The sequence below is a fragment of the Accipiter gentilis genome, chromosome 10 (assembly GCF_929443795.1).
Source record: "Accipiter gentilis chromosome 10, bAccGen1.1, whole genome shotgun sequence".
Lineage (NCBI taxonomy): Eukaryota > Metazoa > Chordata > Aves > Accipitriformes > Accipitridae > Astur > Astur gentilis.
In genome coordinates, this window is record NC_064889.1 from 22,189,108 (window position 1) to 22,213,278 (window position 24,171).

The 24,171-nt window shown below is 41.4% G+C and overlaps 1 protein-coding gene across 2 annotated transcripts in view; it reads right to left on the reverse strand.

The window, feature by feature from the left end:
* Positions 1-24,171, reverse strand: part of ADAMTS17 (ADAM metallopeptidase with thrombospondin type 1 motif 17) — a 198,485-nt gene that overhangs the window by 66,438 nt on the left and 107,876 nt on the right. For both annotated transcript variants that reach the window (XM_049811684.1, XM_049811685.1), the window contains exons 11-14: positions 19,108-19,209; positions 17,282-17,427; positions 11,921-12,087; positions 9,081-9,208 (exon numbers count right to left, since the gene is read on the reverse strand). In XM_049811684.1, coding sequence (XP_049667641.1) covers positions 9,081-9,208; positions 11,921-12,087; positions 17,282-17,427; positions 19,108-19,209 — 543 coding nt within the window. The remainder of the gene's footprint in view (positions 1-9,080; positions 9,209-11,920; positions 12,088-17,281; positions 17,428-19,107; positions 19,210-24,171) is intronic.

A 24,171-nucleotide genomic window follows, 5' to 3' on the forward strand; every position in this document is an offset into this window, starting at 1 on the left:
AAAGATTGCCAGCGTTCAGAAGTGTTCCAGTGCAGTGTTTGTCTGGGTAAATCATTAGAGACAGACACATGCTGAGAAAGGATGATCATCCTAAACACATACAAGGAAAATGCTGCTTATTAACTAGAACAGCATGTGAGTTGGTGGACAAGAACTACAGGAAAAAAACTATATAAATGGGAGTTAAAGAAAGGTAGGAAGAAGACCATGGAGTTTCTGGCAGTTGCAGTTCTCAAGTCTAAACTTCACACCCCTGTCCAACAAATAATTTTGGGATATTGAATGTGATTCTGCCCCCAAAACAGAAGGATGTCCCAGCAGTTCTCCTTCCAGGAAAATAAATATGATTTATTAATGGGGTTGCTGAAAGGCAGCTGGAAATATATGCCTGCCTGCCACCCTGCTGAGATACTGGAAAGGCTGCATTTAATTTAAGACTCTAGTGCTATCTTTTATGGTACTGCATTGTTATTAGCACTATGTGAGCACACAAATGAATAAAGGGAATATAATGAGTCTTGAACCACACTTATTCCCAGTGCTACGCAAGGAGACTGTAGGACTATAACAGAGGCAGGCAAAGAATGGGGAGTTAGCAATCACATGCTTTGCATTTACGCTGTAGTTTCCCAGATAATGTAAACCAGTGCAAGCCAGTAAAGCCTCTGAAAGAGTAAGTCCCCCCCTCTTCTGACAGTGGGGCTCAAGACAAGGCATTTCCTCCCACGTTTACTGAGTCACTGACACACTTTGACTTGAGAGACCCTCTCTGAAGGCATGGGAAGAGCACCCACTGATTCCACAAATATAACTCCCAAAACCTTCGCTGTTTTTTACCTTTCATCTTCACCCTAATTCCCTGTGAGTGGAGGAACCGGGAATAGCCCTTGCAGCCTTCCCTTCAATGGCACCATCCGTCCCATTGACAGGACAGACTTTCCTTTCAATCCAGGGCTTGAGGATTAAAGCCCCCATCAAATTTGGGCCAGGAAATGGCTTCTTACACAGGAGAATCTTTAAGAGAACAAAACAGATTTTTTTCTTGGCTTCAAGATGAAAATTGGTGCATTCTTGCTACTTTATGAGGGAAAAATACCTTGGAAGCACTTTACTCTTGTCAACATAAACATAAGAGCCCATTTCTCCCTCCCTAAGCCTTTCAATAATTTCCAAAGTAAAAGCGTATTTAATAACAGTACATAATGAAACAGTTTTTGTTAAGATTTGACAATGGATTCCAAAAGCTGCAAAGTCATTTAGAAACACATTACAGTGACCACCTTGGTCACTTAGATCCTTTGAAACCTCCCCACATTGAAAATACTGCCATTCTTCAAACAAGTGCAAAGGGGAAGAGACAGAACTGGAAGGGCGAGGAAGCAAAACACAGTGAGCATTATCATTCCTCGGAGGAAAGTATCAGCCAGCAGTCCTTGGACTGTTAATTGGGAGATATGTCCAGCTTTCTCCAAGGTGAGAAAGCTCCTGAGATTCCAGCACTGGGGACCAGAGGCTTACGCCTGAACCCCACCAGACCAGGGGGAACATTTATGGAATCTGCACATCATCAGCTACTTGCTGACATTATGCTGTACACTACTGTCAATTGTTAAAATAGATAGAGCTGTCCTCAACCTGCAGAAATCTTTCCAAAAAGTGAGGGCTTAATTAACTGTATGTAAAGGGAAAATCCCAAATTCTACTGCTGAAAAGTCATGTTTTCATAGTGAAGAAACAATCCCTTAAAATCCAAATAGTTCAAGGGATTTATTTGATCTTTACCACCTCTAACTTGTTTTGCGCTGCTTCCTGTACAGTCAGCACACCAAGGTAAGGTGATTTTTTTAATTAAGAAGCACAAAGGCAGAAAGGGGAAGCTTTACATTCTGAAGAAAGACAGACCTTGTAAATAACATGCTGTGTGTTTTCTGACCGAAAAGTTATCCTGCAGGTGAGCAGACTGAGTTCATGGACCAGTCCATCCAGCAATAGCTGGATACTTTCAGTTCTATCAGTCTTGAATGGACTTGAATGAAGCAGTTTTGTATTCTTACCAACATGATCAACTAAGGAGTCAGCAGGACACTCTGAGCTCGTCTGTGTTCAGAAGGAAGAATAAAAAGTAAAAAGCCAGCCTGCTGTAACCACCATCTGTTCAGTAGTCTGTGGGAACATTTGCCACTGTCAGCCCTGTTCTTGGACTCTTGGAGCTTCCCTCCACCATCCAGCATAGACTTGGACAATAATATCCATAACTTTGGCAAAGGTACTGATGTTGACACCACCCAGGAGTTCCACCTCCTGCCTGTACTAGCTGTTGAAAGCCTGCAGTGCTGCAGTACTGCTATTCACAGCATCAATTGGACAAAGAGGAAGCAGATTTTAACCAAAGCCAGTCCCTTGCCCATATTAAAACATCGAAATGCTGGCAAGAAACTTAAAGATAGTCTTTTGGGGCTTCAAGTCCTCAGCATGGACAGTCACAACTATATCCACAGGTTTCTTAATGATCTTCAACCCAGGCAGTCTCCTACTCTGACACCATGTTTTGGAACTATTCATTGACCTTTAAATTGGCAGGTAACTGCATGTTTGCTGAGCCAAGGCCTGAAATTCATTCTCTCTGAGCTGATATCTCAGTCCACCCTTCCTTCTCTCCCTCCCTCTTCTTCTGATTTTTATAATTAAACATCTGAAAATACTGCTTGTTGGGTGGTATTTCCAGCTTCAGTCATTGCTGGCTCCAGCATAGGAAAACTCTTCTGAATACACATCATTTGGATTCTTCTGTGTGAACTATTTTCTGTATTGCTTCGGTATTTTTTAATGATATTTTTATTTGTGTTTTCAATGGCTGTGTAAGACCTCAATTGATACAGCCTGCGTGAGTATGTTTTGCTACATAAACACAATTATTTTTGTTATACACACCCACCCTGTGTAAGAAATGACATTGTAGGCTCACAAAAATGTAATGCTTCCCATATGCTGAACTAACTAGCTGTCTCAATGGATCAAATATAAATATTGATGCAACATGTGCCATTTTACAGATTAATCATGTACAGAGCATGCTGGTTATGACAGACTCATCTACATTGCCAATTTTTTGTCCATAATATCCAGTGTCCATTGATACCTCCAGGGAGGGACCACATGAAACAGGAATGTACATATGTGAGCAACTTGACATTCAGATCTGAGGGTAAGAGAATTCTTATTTCTTTGTTTTAAACACAACTGCACTTGTGGAGGATTATGGGTGTCTGTCAGGACTTGTACAGAAGGGTGAGCCTAGATCCCTAATCAAGCAGTTCATCTGTAAGTTACTTCTATTTCTGTTCCACAATAAATTTTGTGTGATGCATTGAAGTCCATGCAAATATCCTCCTGCCATTTCCCAAGCCTTCAGATTTTACCTGAATCAGAGCAGTTCTGCTGGAACAGGAGATATGCACTGCCTGTTTTAAATGAGCGTTATCATCTGCATTAGATACAAAATTACACTTGCCCATTGACTTTGTGTTTAGAACCCTTAGCAGTTCATGGGGTTGCTAGATACAATTATTCTTGATGACCACTTTTTCATATATAGAGTGTGAAGGTTATGTGTCAAAACCACTGTGTTCTGGCAGCAGAGCAGGCTATATGAGCGAACATGCAAGTAATACAAAACCTTTTCCCACCCCAGGAACTCCTTTGCCTCTCTTCTTTGTTCACTTTCTGTAGCTACCCCTTTCTGATCCTTCGAAACCAGCTTCATCTGATTTGACACCTTTGACCTGATTCCACCCTGCCTCTGCCCTGGCTTGTACAAATGCCAATAGGCTGCAGATACCAGAGGATTTTATATCAAATGCCTATTCTTTAAAAGAGGCATCTATCATGTCAGTTCTGGATTTAAAGATAATATTTATTTATTGGTATATGATATATCTGTAGCCTCCCTTCCGGTCAATTCTTGGCTGCTCAAGCCACACACAAAATCTAAAGCCTCCAAGGTAGATAACACAATGAATTGTCTATTATATGCTCTCTGTGGGTTAACATATAAGAAAAATAGGGGGAAACAGCAGGATTTTTTTTTTTTTCATTTGCCACTGTAAAGTACACTAAAAAAGTAGTAAGATATCAACAAAGACTTGTTTCTTGTCTCTATGCCTTACTCACCAAAAGCCCCAATACTATTTTAGGCCTCAGATTACATTACTACAGACCCAGAAATTGAAAAAAAGGCAATTATACAACAGGTTTCTGTAGTTCAAACAATCTTTCTGGATTTTGTGCACATACACTAAAAAATTTATCAAAGTACAGTGCTAAGCCAAGTTGTTCTATGAAGACAAGCTACCCAGTCTGGAACATCTTGTACCAGAGTTTGTAATGCAGGAATATGAATAATACATGGAAAACACTCAAGTGATGATGCAAAGCTAGAACTGCATGCATCAATCAAATGCCAAAATTGGGTACTGATTACGCAGAAAAGTGTTTGCCAGCAACAGGTCCAGTAGACAACTGCAATTTATCCTCTGCCACCTGTAGTCCTCTCCTGACACTCTGCCTATCCAATTAGCAAAAACTATTTCTGAAAATGTGCCAGTTTTCAAATTTGTGCTCCCCTTTCATAGAGTATGACAATTTCTTTTGGAAGGAAGTCATTCTATAATATTTTTATTGTTCCAGGACAGCCTAATGTGTGGCTTGTCATCATTGAGTGTACTGGGGATTCACCAGCAAGTTAAAAGTAGGCATGACATGACAAAACATTCATAAGAAAACTGTAGATAGAGCCAAAACATCTTCACCTCTTAAATTGTTAAATCACAGCAAAGACTGCCCTTGATCTCTAGCCTGGTTCTGCTATACAGGAGGTCTGTCTTTTCAAAGAGACCTTAGATTACATGCTGAAGTACAACCTGTAGCCCCCACTGGAAAGTTCTCATGCTATCATGAGTCTCAGACTAATCCTCCTTTGAGAAAAGCCAGCACAAAGTCATGTGCATCATAACAGTCGGCTGAGCAGCTTGTCTTCTCCCCACACCACTGCTGTATGACATGTGACACCTTTTTTAGCTCTACTTCTGCCAGCAGTTTTCTATTAACATTAGCAGCACAAACAGAGTAAAGAACTGTAAGAGGTTAGAAACTGCACTGCTTCCATGAATGTTGACTCATGAAATACACACTGAACAGTCTTGAGGAAGAATAAAACCCTTGGGGAATCTTCTTTTTGAAAGCCACTTGTCCCTTGAAGAGAAATAGGAGAAGATAAAAGCAATTTGAGTTGCAGGTTGCACTGCCCTACTCCATGACCGCTATGTTCATGCTAGAGAAAGCAAACGGTAGAAGCAGGCGAGGGACAGGCTACAAAGACTAGATGGGCACTCACCCTCCTCCTCCCCAGATGCATCAGACTGCTCTTGTTCTCCAGCTTGCTATGGATTTTTTGTCTCTGAAAATTCTCAGGAGAAAAGAAATTCTCCTTGCTAGGAGGCTATGTGCATTTCAAGAAGAAAAGGTCAAAGACCTATATACACATTGAACAAGGCATCTAGTTTGCTCAGAAGATGGTAAGGATAAGTGCATTTGTCATTACTCTACAATGTTTCTTCTAAAGGCATAACTTTGTAAAACTCCCTTCAATTTTTGAGACCAACTCCTGAAGCTCTTAAATAGCTTTTATTTCATCCTCATTCTGGCAAAATCCTATCAGCATCAAACCCAACTCTAATAAACAAGGACAGGACAAGATTGAATGAAGGCCTTATGATTTGTCTCAAAGGCAAGGAGCACGATTATAAGAAGTCTAGGTGACTCATGAACCCCTGTGCTAAATTTAGGGCTGACTTTCCTCTCTGGTGCTTCTATGCATGACCGAAGTATTAACCAAGTTTATTTACTCCAGCTGTCTTCAGGTGTAAGTGATAAGTACAGGGATGTTGCTGCTTATGAAGATTTTGCTTCAGGGATAGTGAGGCTGACACCAAAAGGCTTCATTCACACTGTTTAGACTGGAGCTCAGCTCACAGCTTTTTAAAATGAAACTAGCAAGTTCACAAACTACAATTGAAGGAAAACTCTCCTCCCTTAGTGTCCAAATGCAGTTAGGATATTTTTTCCTGCTTCCCTTCTCAACGCCCCCCTCTCTACTTGCAAGAACAGCTTTCTTCTTTGCCATGTTCATCTACATTCATTCACCATGGAACAATGATGCATGAGTTTCATTTAAGAGCATCTACTGCTGAAGGGGAAAGAGCTATTACATTTTCTTGACTAGATGTTCACAGGCAATGGTTACTGTTAATTTGTCTGTTACACTGGCAATGTGTCATTCCTGCCTTTGAGAGACTTGAACTAGAAGGAATACACAAGAAAATAAATAACTGTAATACCACCCTCTGATTTCAGCACTTATTCTCTTCTCCAGGCCCCCTGCAATGCTTGTTGCCAGGCTTTGTCTACACTGGGTAAAGGAATAAGGAGAAGAGTAATTAAATAAATATGCCAATTAAATTGATTTAATAGGCAGCTAGTTAGACAAGTATCTGCGGCAAATGGGGTACACTGACACATATGGCAATTCTCAGCGCTAAACTGCATATAAGTCAGAAGAGTATTATAAATGAGTTCACAAGGCTTTCAAATCTGCTCGGCTTGAACTGATCATTTTGCATTTTCTCTCAGCCACATGCAAATGGACTGAATGTTCTGCAGCTGTCATCACCTCTTTACATAGTTAAAGGCAGTTGCACCCAACTTAGAGTGCAATTTGCTTTTCATGATGTACCTCCAAAGCTCTGTGCTCATAAAGGTTTTCATTTGGAGGGGAGCTGCTACTGCCTCTCACTAGAAGAAGAAAACGTACATTGCCATAATGTCTGATGTACCATTTGTGGCTGATCTGAATGTTTGGAGCACTAAAGCTGGCCAGCCCAGTGTAATGGTCAACAGCAGACAGCTGGAGGTGCACAGCTGGCCTTACTATAAAAGTTTATTAATAGATTTTTTAGTTTTTTCAGATACAGCTGAAAACAGGGAAAAATTAAGTAACTTGGGATGCACCATGAACCCAGCTTTATGCAAGGCACTTTGTATTAAAGAGCACATAAAGAATCAAACTCATGCTGGCTCCCCAGCAACCTGCTGTTTAGATTCTTCATCTTAAATTAGAAGGACTGAATTAAAAATGCCTCTTCAGCAGCATTTGGCAGGAAACAGTGGGAAGTGTCTCCTGCAGCAGTGCAAAATTCAATCCGGACAAAGATTTTTCACTTATCTCGTCACATTGCTATCAGTAAAGCTGCATTATGCCCCCAAAACCTCTCTTATACCCAGGTGAATATTGATTGTGTTCATCTATCTCCCTGCCTGGAAGGCTCAAAGCAATAAAAATTGATAGTTCTTAATCACCACTCACTGAAAACAGAAATAATGCCAAATTTGGTGTGTCTTGTGCCCCCAGGGCAAACCAGCATATCTCCACTGAAGTTAGTGGAAGTAAAGGGTGATGCTAGAAAGCTGTTCTGATGGATACAACAGGCTGGTTAATACTGAAAAGATGGACTCCTAGCATACGATACAAATCTAGATGAGGATAAACTTAGAGGAAGAACTGCCAGGAAGAATTCAGCACTGGCAAGGTTGCATAGCCAACTAAAGTGTCTTTCACATCACTAACGTCTATGCAGCAAATTTTGAACACACACTACCTGATTAGGAGAGAGAAAAACCACTAAGTGCCTGTCTGCCCTGACATAGTGTCCGTGACAAATGACTTGAATCCAACTGCAACTCATTGCTAGGAGCATCCATTCTGAATGACTTCCTGTAATTTATGATCTTTAAATAGACACTTTCTTGTCTCCCTTCCCTTGTCCAAACCTTAACTCTCCAGTTAGTAGGGGTCTATACAACTCCACTAAGTTTTCAAGGTATCTGAAACAGCAGCTCTAAGAGTTGGCCTCCCTAAGCATTCCATGCACTGCGTTATGTTGTGTAACAAAGATCTCCCACGCCTAATTTTGGTTCCATATGTAATTTGGCTAGAGAAGTAATCATCACTGCAATAGTATAAGCCATCACACCTTTACTCCAGGAAAAGGGAATCAAATCCAAAGACTCTTGAACAGTCATCTTCATTTCCATTCTTTACTTGTCTGACCACAGGCAGAAGGAAACAAGCATGTTCAGAGTTTGGCCAGTCCATCCAGGGACAACCAAGGGGACATTAACTGTCCCACTGCAGTACAGCAGAAGGAAGCCTACTCTACATTCTCTCTGGTTTGCTCTTTATGTGACCCAAGCAAGACAATGCAGATGAGAGGCAGAAGAAAACTGGCTTGGGCTGTGCTCTGGGCTGCAGGATCTGCTCCTTTAAACCCGTATTCTTTATTGTGTAGAGCTTTAAAACCTAGTTTTTGGGAGGAAGGGAACCTTTTCTTACTGCAAGGGAAACAGGCCTTTCAAACAGTTTTGATGGGTCCCTACAGTAACTCACCTTGGCATTACATAGCAATACAGCCAACAAAAATCACACAGGGGAAGCTACTGGCTCATGCAGCTGCAGAAGCCAAGGAGCAACTGGTATTGAAAAGCTTCTTCAATATTTCTAGGCAGGAACCAGGTAAACCTGAAAAGCATTATGATGCTGGCAATGTAACTTCTGTAACAGGCTGGTGACAATTTGTAATCCATTATGCAGCATCACTGTTTTTTTCAGTGATTCCTCTATTAGCCAAAACGGAGCAGTTAAGCAAGCCAGATTTCCACTCCCATATGCTACCCTCACAGAAGTCCCTTCCCACCCAAGCCATGTGATGACTACACACATGCAAATGTGATCATTGAACATTCCCAGCTGTTCAGTAATAATCTCATACCTCGGGCATTTATCATAATTCTTAGACCAAGACACAGGGCTGTGGAGCGCTTGTAATGGGTCTTATAAAATAGGGTTGCCCTCTCACCTCAGAGACAGCCTCCCAGCCACCCACATGGATGCGTGTTCTTTTAGGATACATACAGCTGCCCCAGACTACACATAACACTAGAAATAAAACAAGAGAAAGTCACTCCACCTGGCACTTGCCATGTACACAGAGGTCGGTCTCGTAAGGCCCACATGGAGTACCATCGAGGACTCTGTCTGCCACCAGCACGGGGGAATCCTTTCCCAATGGAGAACAGAAGAGCTCACATGGTTTATCTGGGAAAAGAAATACAAAAGCAACTGCCTTTAGGAACAGGACAAACAAGTGTTTGAGACAATGGTGATGCAGTCTCTACATTCATTGATTTGGAAAGGTATCTGTTGATATTCTCATCTTTAAGGGAACATGAACCTTTCAATTTAAGGCCTGTCATTTCCCCATTTTAAATTATCAATATTCAAAGGGTTACATTGATGAGATTTTTTAAGACACAGAAAACCATTTAGTCAGTACGCTTCTATGTATCTGTTTTTGAACAGAATATGTTTGTTACAGGGAAGATTCAGCAGCCTGATATGAATGACCAAGTCACTGTGTGAGCATCTCAGACTAAATTCAGGCTAGTGTCGTGGTTTAACCCCAGCCAGCAACTAAGCACCACGCAGCTGCTCAGTCTATCCCAGCTGAAACTAGGACACTACAGCCAGTGATTTTAGAAGAGCAAGTTCTCCAGGCCATTTCTACACTTGATGGACTGACTTTTTGCATCAGTTTGGCAGTGAGAACACTTGTATACATAAATTTAAAGCATTCTTGCATACATGTTACCTGCTATTTCCTTAAACTGATATTTGTGGTCCTATCAATATTTCTGTCAGTAACTATGCTGCTAGAATATCTAGAGAAAGAACCCCCAAACTGATTTGAAATGCATCAGTAAAGTTGCATTTTTCATCCATGTTAATGGCAATTGTTATATTATACATTTAGACCTCACTTTAGAAAAGCTACTATTGTGTTTAACTAGAGGAGTTAAGTAAAAAAGCTTTTTCAAATATTTGTATTATTAACTGGCAGCATACAGCAGATGTCAGGGTTTGCTGACTGCATTTGCCATATGTTTAAGTAACAGATATTTAGGCAATGTAATGTTTTTCCTTTGGAGCCGACTCTGCTACTCACGGACTTGATCCAAGGAAGAACCTATAGACATTCAAATGGAAACATGTTTTGTTCTGGATAGTCAAGTACCTCTGCTCATCAGACGAAAGAGAGAAGGCTTGCCAATACATTAAGCTAAGTGGCATAGGCATTTTCTAAGTTTCCAGTGCAATCAAAAACCTGCAGTCAGCTCCCACCTGACTAATACATGTAAGCAGAGTTCAAGCACAGTGGAGATTAGCTCAAGGTTGATTTGGATCTGTGTCTATTTAAATGCTTCTGGGTGTCATGCTTTGATATGCTGGAAAAAGGTACTCGAGAACATTGCATGGGTGCTCTAATACGCTTCAAGAAACAGTGATATTGAGATGTGAAGCTGAGCTGCCCTCTGTCCATCTGTCTTGCTTGACAGAGGAACTACAGGCATGTTCTGTGGATGTTCAAACTCCCTGCCATGTGTCTGATGCAAAGCAAATTCACAGAGGCTGGATTTTTATTTCATTTGCAGAATGAACAGAGGATCTGGGAAAGCTGTTGAAAGTGCAGCTTGTGCAGGAAACTGCTAGTCTGACTGCCTCTGGACAGCCTCTCTTTCTGCAGCTGTGAGATCTGCAACAGGGCAGGAGAGGTTTCTAATTTGCATTCATGGAAACTGGGGCAACATGGCTCAGGTGAGTGAGTCTTTGCTAGACAGCAGGAACAATGTTAGCTACTATCTTTTAGCAATAGCTTGTTCAGTCTTCAGGTGACCAAAAAATGGCATATTCCCTTTCTGTGGCTGAATGAAGTTCCCACTGCAATATGCTACTAATTCTAGCAGCATTGATCAGAGAAGATCACTGAATTATCTGGGTTTTTTTCTTTTCTCTCCTGTTTACAGATCCCTCAGCAACCCATAGTTCATGATGGGAAATGGAGAAAGGAGTAAAACAGCTCACTCCTGGAAAAAACTGGGAGAGTTTTCTGTGACTGAAATTAGTCAGTAAAGTAGCTCTGCAGTATACATTCACCCAGCAAAATTCCCTGGGGAGCTGGGAACAGGGGAACAACAAGCAAAACCATCCTGTCTCCTGGGGCATCTGAAGGAATTGTGCTCTTGGAGGGTCTGCTATGGGAACTGAAATGCTGCCTGTACGCTTGTCCTGGTGTCAGACCTAATTTGTCAGTGCTAGCACAGGAAAGGGCTTATCCAGTGTCTGGTCTTCTGGTATCAGTTCCAACACCACCCTCCTCTGTTCAAGCATGTCTTCAAGATGACCAAATGAAACTAGCCTTATCTGTTTTTCAGCAGAGTGCAGCAAAAGATGTTTGTTCCTGCAGAAAGGACATTATTATGATCCTTTTTCATATTGCCCCAACATCTGGTTGAATAGTAGATGAACAGCAAGATCCAGCAAAGGAAGCATTAAAAGAATGTAGGTAGGATAGGCAATCATGCTGAAATGCCTAGAATTAACACACATCCAAAATGTCCCAGGGATTCCTTCTTTTTTTCAGTTCCAAATTATTTTGAACTTTCTAATGTTTAAGTTCCCATTCCCAAATACCTGCGTGTTCAGACTGGGAATCAAGTTAAGGCACTTCTCCCCCAGCATTACAAAAAGATGAGTTAAGAACTGACAGCTCTATCTTTGTTAAGAATGCTAGAAGGATAGCAGGGCAGCACCAAGAACAACTAATTGTACTTGCCTTTCAGCTGGAGCTAAGGGGAACATACTGTAGCCTTCTCACCAACAAATGGGAGTATTGCAGATGAAATCAAGATGGGTTGGGAAGCTGCAGTGAAAGAACAGCAAGGAATTACAGAGGAAGATGAAAAAACTTACCATCAACGATGACAGCTGTCAGGAGGCTTTTCTTCTTGTTGGTGTATCTGTCGTGGGCCTGGCACTGTTGGTCCCTGAAGCTTGGCACTCCTTTAGGGCAGGGCAAGTTCTCACACACAGTGTGCTCCACACTGGCTCCCCGGCAGTTCTTCCCGCCTGGCCCTGGGCTGTCGCAGGAAAGACAAACCAGGGTCAGCAGGAACAGCACAGCTTCTTACAGGCACACCTTTACCTAATTTTCTCTGTCCAAGACAACTCTTGAAATGGCAGGAAGGATCCTTCCTCTCAGATGTTCCTCGCTGGAGGGCAAATCCTGCTCTCAGTGGCTCTGACAGAAGATTATTCAAGTTCCTTTCTAGATCTATAATTGGCTTATTATAACAGATGCTCTGGAGTACTTCAGAAGCATGTTCTTTTGTAGTAACCTACACACAGATCAATAAACAGGAGCTGCTTACACACTGCACACTTCAGATAAGAGGTAATCCAAAATACTACTCACCTGTGAGCACTAAGCAGCCTTCTTAGAAGATACGAGTGTCTAACTGTATTCTGGTCACAAACCAAGGGATGTGACTAGTTTTGCACTGCTGATCTAAATTTCTTCTTTGACTTCAATAGCAATTCATTCCTGTCCTAGCCTGTTTTCAGATGGAGCAGGTAAATGACTGAGAAAGAATGAAGAGAATGTGTGTATGTGTACCAGGAGTTTCAGAACATGACTTGAAGTAAGGCACTCCCAAACTTTGGGTTCTACCGTGACATTAGGCCTGAGCTCTGACTAACTCTTCCTGTGACCTGGGACAAGTTCCTTAACTGATGGTGACTTGTGAGGGTTACGCTTTGGAAGGTGCACTGAGCATGACACCTAAAGTCTAAGTATTATTTATATTTGCACAGTCAGGCAGTTCAGAAGATAATCTGTGGTTCCATCACAAATACCAAAGTTAAATATTTACATTCTTAATGGGGAACCTAGAGGCACCAAGGTTATGTTACTGTGCCCAGGATCACACCAAATACCCAAGGCAGAGGCAGGCAACCCAAAATATTTCACCTTTCTCTTCTCACCATTTGCTTTGACCCTGCTTCAAACACTCTTAACAATGGAGAGACAGCAAACATCTCTTCAGCACACGTCCTCTAAGGTTCTGCCTTCAGCAGTTTGAAAAGAAAATAACATAGAAGTAGCTATAACCTGTGCCATAAGTAGGGTGTCCAGAAACAAATCTGTGCAGCAGATAATCTCCATCCATGAAAACCATGCCATTTTACACATTTGTTTTTTAAACATGCAGGAAAGGCCACTAATCCAACATCAGGATTAAGCACCTGCAAAATCTATTTATTCTTATTTATGATTCCCTAAAGAAGGAAAACTCAAACTCTCAACAATAGCCTATATTTTCTTTGCAAAACAAAACACAAACAAAAAACCCAAGTAAGCAAAAGACTTAGCCATCCTAACAGATAATTGCTTTAGCTATTTGTTCATATTCTCCTGAATTTGTCACTCACCTATCTCCCCAGCTGTCATCAGCAAAGACAGATAAAGTAATGTTCTTACTTTTCTTTAACAGATGGCTATAAAAAGCAACTCCAGCCAAATTCCAGATTTTAGCAGTATGACAGCTCATTCCAAAAGCTTCTTCCCCCCTCCCTCCCAGAAGAACAATGAACATCAGGCTATATCACTCAGCTAATTAGAAACCAAGGCCCTCACTGTATATCATTTATCTGTGTAAGTGGTCCTAGCAAGAGTTGCCCTGTTCGTTTACACACTGGCTGCAGGACCGGGTCTTTGATTTCCTAGCTGTTCTGGACTTGATGAATTCAGCATTCGGTGCAACAGAAACATGATTCTGCACAGAAGAGCTTTACACCGCATTTCAGCCTAGATCAAATTTTTACAGTAGCTCCGTTAATCCCAGAGTGTTTTGGTTGTGTTTTTTTTTTTTAATGGAAATGCTGATCTCCAATGACACTGTAACCTCACAGAGAGTCACCAGAAGAACAGCTTGAACAAAAGCCTGCTTGCACTGCTAACACCTCTTTTCTGCCATGGATACGTGCAAGGCAGCAGATGTGCTGAGGCTAACCCAGAAATCTTTCGGGAGGATTCCATCTGCTGCCTTAGACTGGATGAGACAGACACTCAGTCCAGCTGACTAGAAACATGACACAGGCTTCTTTGCACATGAACCCTGCACTTACATAAAGACTTTAGATACAGGAACTTTGGTTTCAGCACCATCTCTGGCTACAGCAAAAGAGATGTAGTCATTGAACGTAAGTGACTCTGTGCATGTTTGCAGGTACATGCACAGGAAAATGAAGGGGAAAAAAAAAAAAAGAAAAAAAAAAAAAGAAAGCAGTCAGAATACCCAAAGAGTAACAGAGCACTCTCTTGAGAGCAGGGTATCAAGCTGATGGCCATGGAACAGGAGACACAGCAGGACTACTATTTACTGTGCTCATCAGCAGTTGCTTTGGCTTTAATCTTGAGATGTCATTAACTTGTGAGGGACTTTCTATGAGCTTGCCAATGCAGACTGGAAGCAAGCAGCTCTCACTGTTGGTAATAATGGTCACTGGCAATACCAAAGTAATAGCCAAATCCATTAGGAGACAGAGACTTCCTAAGCACCCACCACTCCCAGTCAGTGGGAGCTGCAAGAACATAGTGCCTTTTGGCCTGCTCTCCTCTGCTCAGCCCTTCAGCAGCCTGAGTTGTCTTCCCTTCGTAATTATGGAGTAAAGTGAACTGCCTCCTCCTGATGTAGTTTCTCCCAAATTTAAAGAGTTGGATGCACTCATCTCATCAGCCACAAAACAACAGAGCATCCCACAGATCTGGGGGATGTTTCTACTCCCAGTAATCCAACAAAAACCAATATACCCAACGAGATCTTCCTGCCTCAGCTCCCCTCTGTCCAACAGCATCATACTTTATTTCACAGTATGTTGCTGCTTTCTGCTGAACTAATTCTAGTAAAACACTAGTAGAATATACAGCATCTATTCAAGGGGTTCAGGAACAACCAGATAAACAGACATGGACAGGCAGTCAGAGAAATGGACAAGACATAGCTCTGCCATGCCAATTATGTTCTGCTCTGTTACTGTTTGGGTAGGGAATGCGAAATTACTGACTAATCTTTTACTTAACTACCTATGTAATAGTATTTCAGTATTACAGGCCTCTTGGCACATTTAAACAGGATACTGAGGGTTTTCATCATGCAAGATGAAGAAAACCAATGACAGTCACTCTCTCTGGTCTCCCACAAACAGTTACCTAGCACTTGTTCATACACCTTTCTTTTCCTGCTTCACTCCATTTTTGCAGCTTCATCTTTGTGTCCCTTCCACCTCTCCAAATGCTGAGGCCAAGATTTTGGGCATCATCTCTATCAGATTCTGCCAAAGAATCCAAAGGAAAAGATCCTTGTAATCCCAGGTCCCAAGCCCTGTATAATATGGGCTCTAGCACTGCCTGGGATTTCCAATAAATAGTATAATTCAATCAATGACACATGCCTGAAACAGTGGCCGTGCGAGATCTCCCGGTAAACAACTTCACTGCCATCTTCCACTGTATTTATGCCAAGACAATACGCCCACTAATGGAACTGAAGAAATCAAAGCCCATTTATACTACTGTGGCCCTTTTACATGACAAGAGGGGACTGGAGAAGGGGTGGAGATCTCATTATGGTGTTCTGTTTAAGCCAGTGGTTTTCTCTTCAATCCCACTGTATAACAATAGTCCAAAGCCTAGACAAGAACGCAATGCAGTACAACTCAAAAGTCTGCACGTGCAAACTGGCTCATGACACACTGCCTTACAATCATTTGGAGGCAATGCATGCAAATACTCGGAGAAATTATAGAGAGAAAAAACCAAGTCAAACAGTGAAGCAACTGGTTTAAAAATACTGATAGTCCCACAGGCTCAAAAGTCAGCTGGCAGGAATAGAGACTCCAGTTAAAAAAAAAAAGTCCCAAGACCAAATATATATAAAATAAAAGATAAATCCCTTAGCCAATATTTTTGGACAGTGAATAAACCAGCTGCAGAAGTGGACTGATGCCAGGAATTTGAAGTAAAAGAAGATCACGTGTGTATTCCCAGTCAAGAATGTATATGAGCAAGAGAATTTTAAAATCAGTGTGCAATCTTGGAGGGAGCATTTCCTGTAATTTAAGGAATGATGATGAATGGATTTAGGTTTGGTCAGCACTGTGGTTAAAGAGACTTTTTGTAGCTGACAGCAAAGAAATCAGCTCAGTTCCTTGTTCAGGGAAATGAGCTGGTAAAAATCAAGCCTTGACATCATAGACATGCAATTGCAGTTCAGCATTATTTAATGAGAGGAACAAACAAAAATATCCCTTTCACATGAATACAACTCAGCAGCAGCCACTGTGTGCCTATCCATCATCAGTCTTCAAAGTGACTATGTTGCTAGCCAGAATTTCACCCCCTATTTAAAAAGTTTCCTGTGCTTTGTGGTAAAACCCTTAAAATATGAATAAAGTTAGAGATACAAAACTTGGAGGGCTGCTCTCAAGATTGTGAGCACCCTCACTCATCTCAGAAGCTATAATACACACAAACAGGGACGGTCAGTTAGATGACCACCATGGTAACCTGTTCAGGCTTCCCATAAGAAGAAAAGACTTCCAGATGTGCCTCAATTGATCTGAAGGATGAAGGATGGCACATGGGAGATGATAATACTTACATTTCTTCCTGAATCAGAAAAAAATCCAAGCCCACGCAGAGATCATAGGCTTATTTGTAGTCACTGTGCAGGAGCTAAACAGCACCCACTGCACTCTGTGTGCAGAACTTTCCTTTTCATATGCAGCACATCTTGATGTACAGTATATCTCAAGGTGCTTTACCAACACAGTTATATGACACTAGGACCACTGTCAGCCACTCTTTCACTTCCCAAGCCCAGAGCCAGCACTCCCTGCAAAACTGATCTCTAAGACATACTGGCTCAGTTTGGTCTGTAGATCGAGCTCAACTCCTCCTCATTGACTGCAGTGCTGGAGAGGAAATACAGTATCATTTTTTTTTCTGCCACACTGCACGTTTTTAATTCAATTGTATCTGTGTTTGAATTGTTGCACTGGGGCACTTCCAATGGTAACCCTTCAAGCCACTTCCACAGAACCTACTTCACTCCAAGTCACTCCAGGATTTTGACCTGGTCCTTGCTGCTTGTGAATATGAAACCTCTCATGTCCTCTGCCCAGCTCTACTGCCTGTTTCTTCCCTGTACTCTTGCAGCAAGGGTTGTCTAAGTCCTACATGCAAAAAGAAATCAGCGTGATGTTAAGACTTACGGGGGATTGTCGCATTTCCGCTGTCTGAACCGCACTCCTGTGCCACACGTCCGGCTGCACATGCTCCACTGACTCCACATGCTCCAGTCTCCATCAACGTGCTCAGGGATGGGAGTTTTACTGACACACTCCCCAGCTCGGCACCACTGAAATGCAATTGTGTTAGCACAGGATGGAAAGAAGCCCTGATCTTGCAAACATTCCTGCACAGGTGGACTTAAAAGGATGCGTGAGAGATTACAACAAGCCCGTGTTTAAGTTTCTAGAGATTCAAGGCTTCAGTGAGGTGGAAGGAGGCGAAAGGGACAAGTGAAACGTAGAAATTTAAGTGTCACCCTCAACAAACCCCTGAAAGGAGTTCTTTCATTAAAAAAAATAGTCACAGAATTGAGCCCCTTGCTTTATAAAGCAGATAGTAATCTAAGTGCTAAGAGTTAAAGTCACACTCTTCACAGAAACTGAGTCCAAGAAATTATACCCCAAAGCAATGTCTTCATCAGCAGTACTCCCAGTATGTACAAAATAATTGAGGTATTTTGGACCTAACTTGGCTAAAGCCCCAAACAACCTTTGATTCTAACAGGTTGCCCTGGCTCCTGACCAAGAAGCAAAGTTGGCCTATTCTGCTCTGTCCAGGATATGATACAGTAAGCACTGCTAAGCAGTCTTACAAAAGAATCACCAGGACTCCTGTAGTTAGAAAAACATATATCTAAAAATATTCTGTCTCAGGTTCCTTGTCATGCTTTCCAGGACCCAGCTTTTCTTGTCATTGTTTATCTTTATTTGCAAGCAAAGAAAAGGTCTCTCATCTTTGATTTTAGCAATAAACTTTTTAATTTTACCCTTTCTTACCTTCCCAAACATACAAAAAATATTAGAATCCAAAACCAGGAAGTATGGGGCTGGCAGTTATGAAACCAGTCAAGTTCCTTTGTAGCCTAAGAAGTTAGCGGCTGCACTGGAGAATCAACCACATACATTTGTGAACCACATAGCACCTAGCACAGCCAATCTCAGAGGTTAAACATGTTCACCTGAGTCAAATTCTGTTCACACTCTAGGTCAGTTGGGAGGCAGCAGCTGAGTCTCAGTAATTCTCACCCTTATGGCACTGAAGCCAGTTACTGGAATGGTGATTTTCACCGGAGGGAGATCCACTAATCCAAGAATTTATCTTGTGTTTCTTGTAACAATTTTCTGCATTGACCTGGACTCTAGAAAGTCCACATATGCCTTAGCCATCTGAGTATATACATACAGTACAGCAAATGATACTTCAAATATAACATCGCTGAATTTGAGCTCAACACATTTTGAGCTACTTTTAGAAACTGTAAAGTTTTAAGGTAGCTTCTTTTTCTTTCACCGTCTTTCTCCACTCCCCAAATGTCAGCCTAAATTCTCTCCACACTTTCTACCTCAAATATAGCCAAGAACACTACTACCTTAGCTTACACTGAAAGAACGCTCACTCATGAAACACCACTGGCAGCAATGAACAGAAGTGACAGGAGTGAGCTACTGCCTAATATGACTCGCAGGGTACTCAGTCTGTGCACTTAGCAGACTAAGGCAGGGGTTTTCCTGCAGTGTTTGTAGAATGCCTAGACCACAAGAACTTGACTACTGAGGTCTCCAGAGGCTACTGAATACACGTAACAAAATCAGAAAGACTTAACCCAATCCAGCTGTTAATTGAGCAGTTTCTGTAACAGAATCAGTATAAAATGTGGGTTTATGGCAAATACTGAACATCTTGATAACATTATTCCACAGACAATGCTGGAAAAAACAAAGTGACTGCTACTAAGCATTTTGATTACCTTGTCTGCACCACATTCAGTGCCATCCAGAGGGGGGTCCAACTTTGTTTTACAGGATGTATCTCCTTCCACCAGGCACCAGAGCCCAGCACACATCAAATGCTGTAATCACAAAGTAGTTATTACTTTTGGAGATGTCAGCTATCATTATGGGATACACTTCAAAGCTCAGGCAGTCTTTCTCAAGTGAAACCAGAAGCATCTAGTTGGTTTGGGAGCAATTAATTTTTAAGGATAGATTGGCATTAAGTGGTGGGGTTGGAAACATAAAAGCGATTGATGGATGCCATTGTCAGGAACAAAACCCACCCAAAACAAGAAGTGCATTTTTTAAACAGATTTCTTTTCACAAAAATAAATCTGGGCCATTAAAAAAGAATCCTATATGGGAGGCCAAGATGGGTGCTTTGGAACTATGCCACATGCTTAGATGTCCAAGCTGCTCAATTACTTGTATTTTTTAAAAAGTTACTCAAGTAACACAGTCAGCCCTGCTGGACCTGGTGGTAGCTATAATCAGCCAGCAATGCCCCTTGAGAGAAGACGATCTTAAGGCAGAACGAGAAACAGGAAAGGATTTCATGGTGTGCCATGCAGCAGAAGAGGAGCTTGGTGACAGGCAGAGGCAAAATTAGTAACGGTTTGGTGGTAAGAAGTAGCTGCTAGAGACCAACGTGCTAGAGAAGGTGAAAAGTGAGATGTGAGGGTAAGCACAGCAAGAGGTACGGCACATCTCGCTACCAGACTTGAAACACATTCTGGGTATCATTACTCAACACTGCTGCTCTGCTCAGCCAATGTGTGTTGCAAGGATATTAATGCTGACCATACTTGAGTGATCTGTCAGGTCAATACATTTTCAGAATTTGAGAAAAAGAACCAGGAAAAGGGGCTTTACATTGTTAACATTTTCCACAGCATCCACTGTGCTTTGCATTCTATGAAAGTGGATGATTTCAATACAGTGCTACAAATCTGAGTACCAAAAAAAGAGAAAGAAGGGTTACATTTCTTTCCACTATTGTTCACATTTCAATGTAATGGTAATAAGATGAGAAGCCTGACTCTAGTGCCAGCTGGTCTTGTCAAGATTTATTGCACCTCATTAAATAGTTGAGTCAACATGCTTCAACCTTATGGTTCTTTCACAACGTAATGTAAGAGACTGTGGGTGCATGTGTGTTTTGTGTACATGCATGTTGGTATGTCTATATAAAATAGATCTGTATGGCAGAGGGTACAGACGAGAGAAATCCCAATACCAAGAGTGATGATGTAGAACATACTGAAACAAAGTAGCAGCAATATCTGAACCCTGTTTTATTTCCACATTTCTTTCTGGAAAAAGGATTTTGCACTATTTAAACCGAAAGAACATTCACAAAAACTAGAAGCAGACAGCACAATTCAGCAACATCCGTATTAACCACAACACAGAAAGTCATTGTCAAACAAACAAACAACAGCAAATACACCAGGGAAGCCTAAATCAATGAATTTTCAAGACATTTTCCCTGAACTAATAGAGCATATGGGAAAATACCAGACTTCAGTAATTTTGACTAAATGACTGTGAATAATTAGTGCTTTACCCACAGCTCTGAAAGCACTTAAGCACCAGTTAGCCACAAGAGTATCACATACTGTTTTACAGATAGGTATACTGAGGCAGAGCAATTGGCAATCCAGACTTTTCAGAGCTTACTGAGAAATCACTTGTGCCACACTGCAACTCCCAGATTCTCAAAACCCTGCCTTCCCTGGAGAGGACTAAAATCAAAAAGTACATCAATTAACTGTCCATAAGTGTTACAGAAAGAACACTAATCTAGGCAATAAACCATTTAAACTGAAAAAGCTTTTCCTCAAAATACCAAATTACAGCTCTGGAGGATGCTTGTTTTCCTAGTTGTAAATCTACCGTACCCTTGCATCTGGTTTAACTCACTGGGATCTAAAGGTGATGGGTTATTCTTTGTATTAAGAGTACACATATGAATGATTTAAAAGGACTAAAAAATGGTTAAGATATGTTAAAAGCATGTCACAGACCTAAGTGGAAGGTATCACAGAAGGTTCTAGCCACGGTGGCAGGACGTGCTACATGTAGCTAAGGACACAATTAAATGCAGTCTATGAACACGATAGACTTGCTAAACTAACAGCTTCTTTGCCATTACGAATAATTGTATTGGTGACCTATAAATGTTGTTACTGTTAAGCCAAGTTCAGGAATTAGCTGACAATCTGGACTCTCCCTCGATGATTGTGGACAGTGACCTTGTGAAGGTGCTACGAGCAATGCCTCCTTTCAAACTGTGGTTGCGGAATACCAATATGTAAGATGAAGGGAAGCTTCAGAGATAAACAGTGCAGATAGCAAGTATTTCCACTTTTCTAGGCTTCAGCCCCTCTCTTACATATAACCACAAAACTTCAGAGCAGAGTGTGATGAGAGACCCTCCAGCCTGATCTCTTGAGTGACCCAGACAGACATTTTGCCCCGTGGTTCCAGAAGGAAACCCTCTGTTTCTGCTTTCTCTCAGAAGGACATCCTGGCTGAAGATGTAATGGAATTAACTACATCCCTAAAGTTGTTCTAGATGCATATGAACACCATTGATAAACATCTACGCATTATGCCAGTATTTGTTAAGCTTCATCTTCAAGTCCCTGGATCTTAAGCTGCATGTAAATTAGTCAGGGTTAAATTCTCCTCTTTGATGTAAAACTGGGAGGAGGAAGGGAGGAGGCGGGGGAGTAGAAACAGAAAGTCATAAAAATGAAGCAGCTTTCTGTACAATTTTGGTTGCCAACCAGAATTTCTCCACAGGCCACAAGAACGTGGAAGGTGATAAATCCAGCTAACATGCCCAGGTATGAGCCATGGCCTGGTGGAAAAAACAGGCACAGCTAACCTCCAACAGGTGTGTCTGTACCAGCGGAACTACAGAACTAAGCCCAGCCTATGGATACAGCAGGTGCAAATATTCACATACATGTGTGTGTATATATATGTATATGGTTTTGTGTATACATACATGTATACACAGACATGCACACACACATGTATTTATAGGGAGATAACAAAAGGAAAAATCTCTCTTAACAACACCAACCTTTCTGAAATTTCCCATCTTTGAGGTATGGAAAACATAGGATTTTTATAGTATCCCTGTGTTTGACTCAGAATACTAAATGCAATCATATTTCAGGAAACAGTTACAGAAAAATCTGGTAACTGTGCTTCAGCTCTGTGTTCTAGTGCCACACCACTACAAAGCTCAAACACTCGTTAGCGCAGTCCCCTGTATTTAATACAGCATTCAGATACCCCAGCAAAGATTAAACCATCAGCTTTGGTATTGTATGTTCCCAAGATATATTATCATGTTAATAGCTCATTTCAAAAGAGATCATATATCCTCCTCAGCTACAATAGAAACCCAAACAGAAATCCCCATTAAACAGTCCTATAGCTAACCAGTTGCAGTGATTGACTTTTTAATAGTTAAATAGCCAGCTTTGTGGGGAAATATCAAAGTGAGAAATGGCAGGACTTGAAAGGAAGTTGCTTGTATATGAGTGGCAGTTCAGAGCTTACATTGACATAGAAGAAGCCATCAAAAGAGCTGTATTACTGCTAATTGTAAATTCAGCAGCCAGCTTTTAGACAGCAGGTCTCTGCCTGCAAAGTCTTCCCTACAGCATTCAAAAAGTGCCAGTTAGGATTTTCCAATAATAGATATTTTTCACTGGAAAAATATTGATTTGTTGAAACTGTCTTTAGGGAAAGGTCATCTTTGGATCAGCTCCCAGTCTGAAATATTTCCAAGCGCAAAATAAAATTTAAAAAAATGAGTTGGCTGCTGAAAAGTAATTTTTCAATAAAAATTTAATTTTTTTTTTTCTTAAATTGAAATGGTTGTTCAACTGAACCCTTAAGGAATTTATACAGGCAGGAAAAAAAATTTTAAAACTAAATAAAAATGGAATTTTTATAAAGGTGCAAATCTTAGACTCTCAAAAAGCCCCAGAAGATAGGAAAACTTGTCTGCACAGCTGTTAGAAACCAGTCCTGAGAGACGTCACAGTCTGGAAATTCCCAAACTAGAAGATATCTGCTCGGCAGGTGAATGACGCTTCCAATTACAGGTATTATAATGGCATCTATTTGAGAAAGGGGCCTTACTGTGCCAGGTGTTTTCTCTTCCTCAGAGAACTTGCAATCTAAACAGACTCCTGGGAGCTGGGAAATAAAGGAAGCTTTATCCCTCTGTTATAGGTGGGAAGATGAGGAACAGAAAAGGATTAAATGTCTTGCTGGAAGTCTGCTGGGACACAAGCAAAACCGCTTCTCAGAGCTCTGCAGTCCTCCGCTCAGTGTCAGAGCCACAGGCTCACACTGCCTGATCTAGCCAAACTTCAGGGTAAAACCAGAAACAAGTCCTGGGATACTCCCAGCAACATGTCTGTCTGTGGGCCTTCCCACCTTTCACAGCTTTTCATACTTTTTCACAACAAATACTGTTTCTGAAGATGGTGTTTACCTTACATGTAACTCCATCCCATATGTGTGCCAGCACAGACTTGCAGCGTGTGAAGTGCTACGACCACTCACATGTAGCTCTAGGGAAGTAATCTATTTTAGGTTCTTTTACTCAGTGCTGCAGCTGGAAATGAGAAGCCAGAAATAATTCAGCCAGCTCTTTGCCCACAGGCAGTAAGTCTAGAGTCTCCTAGTTTCTGGGTTAGCTATTGCATCACCACTGTTACTAAAATCAGCATGATTCTGCCCAATGACCTCATATGGTCTCAGTGAGAAAAAAGGGCTCACAATACTTCCCTGTCTCAAAGCCTCAGATTATTACCTACAAGGGTGAGCTTCCAAACCTCCAAAGTGTAAAGAGAATCCAAAGAGTAAAGATGTCCTTCCCACCAAGGAACTACTCTACCAAAGCTTGCTCATTCCCTACAGATTCACTCCCTCACCTTGGATTAATCCAAAAAAAGAAACACTTATTTCTCCTAAGAATTAATTTTTCCTGATGCCTATAGTCCACT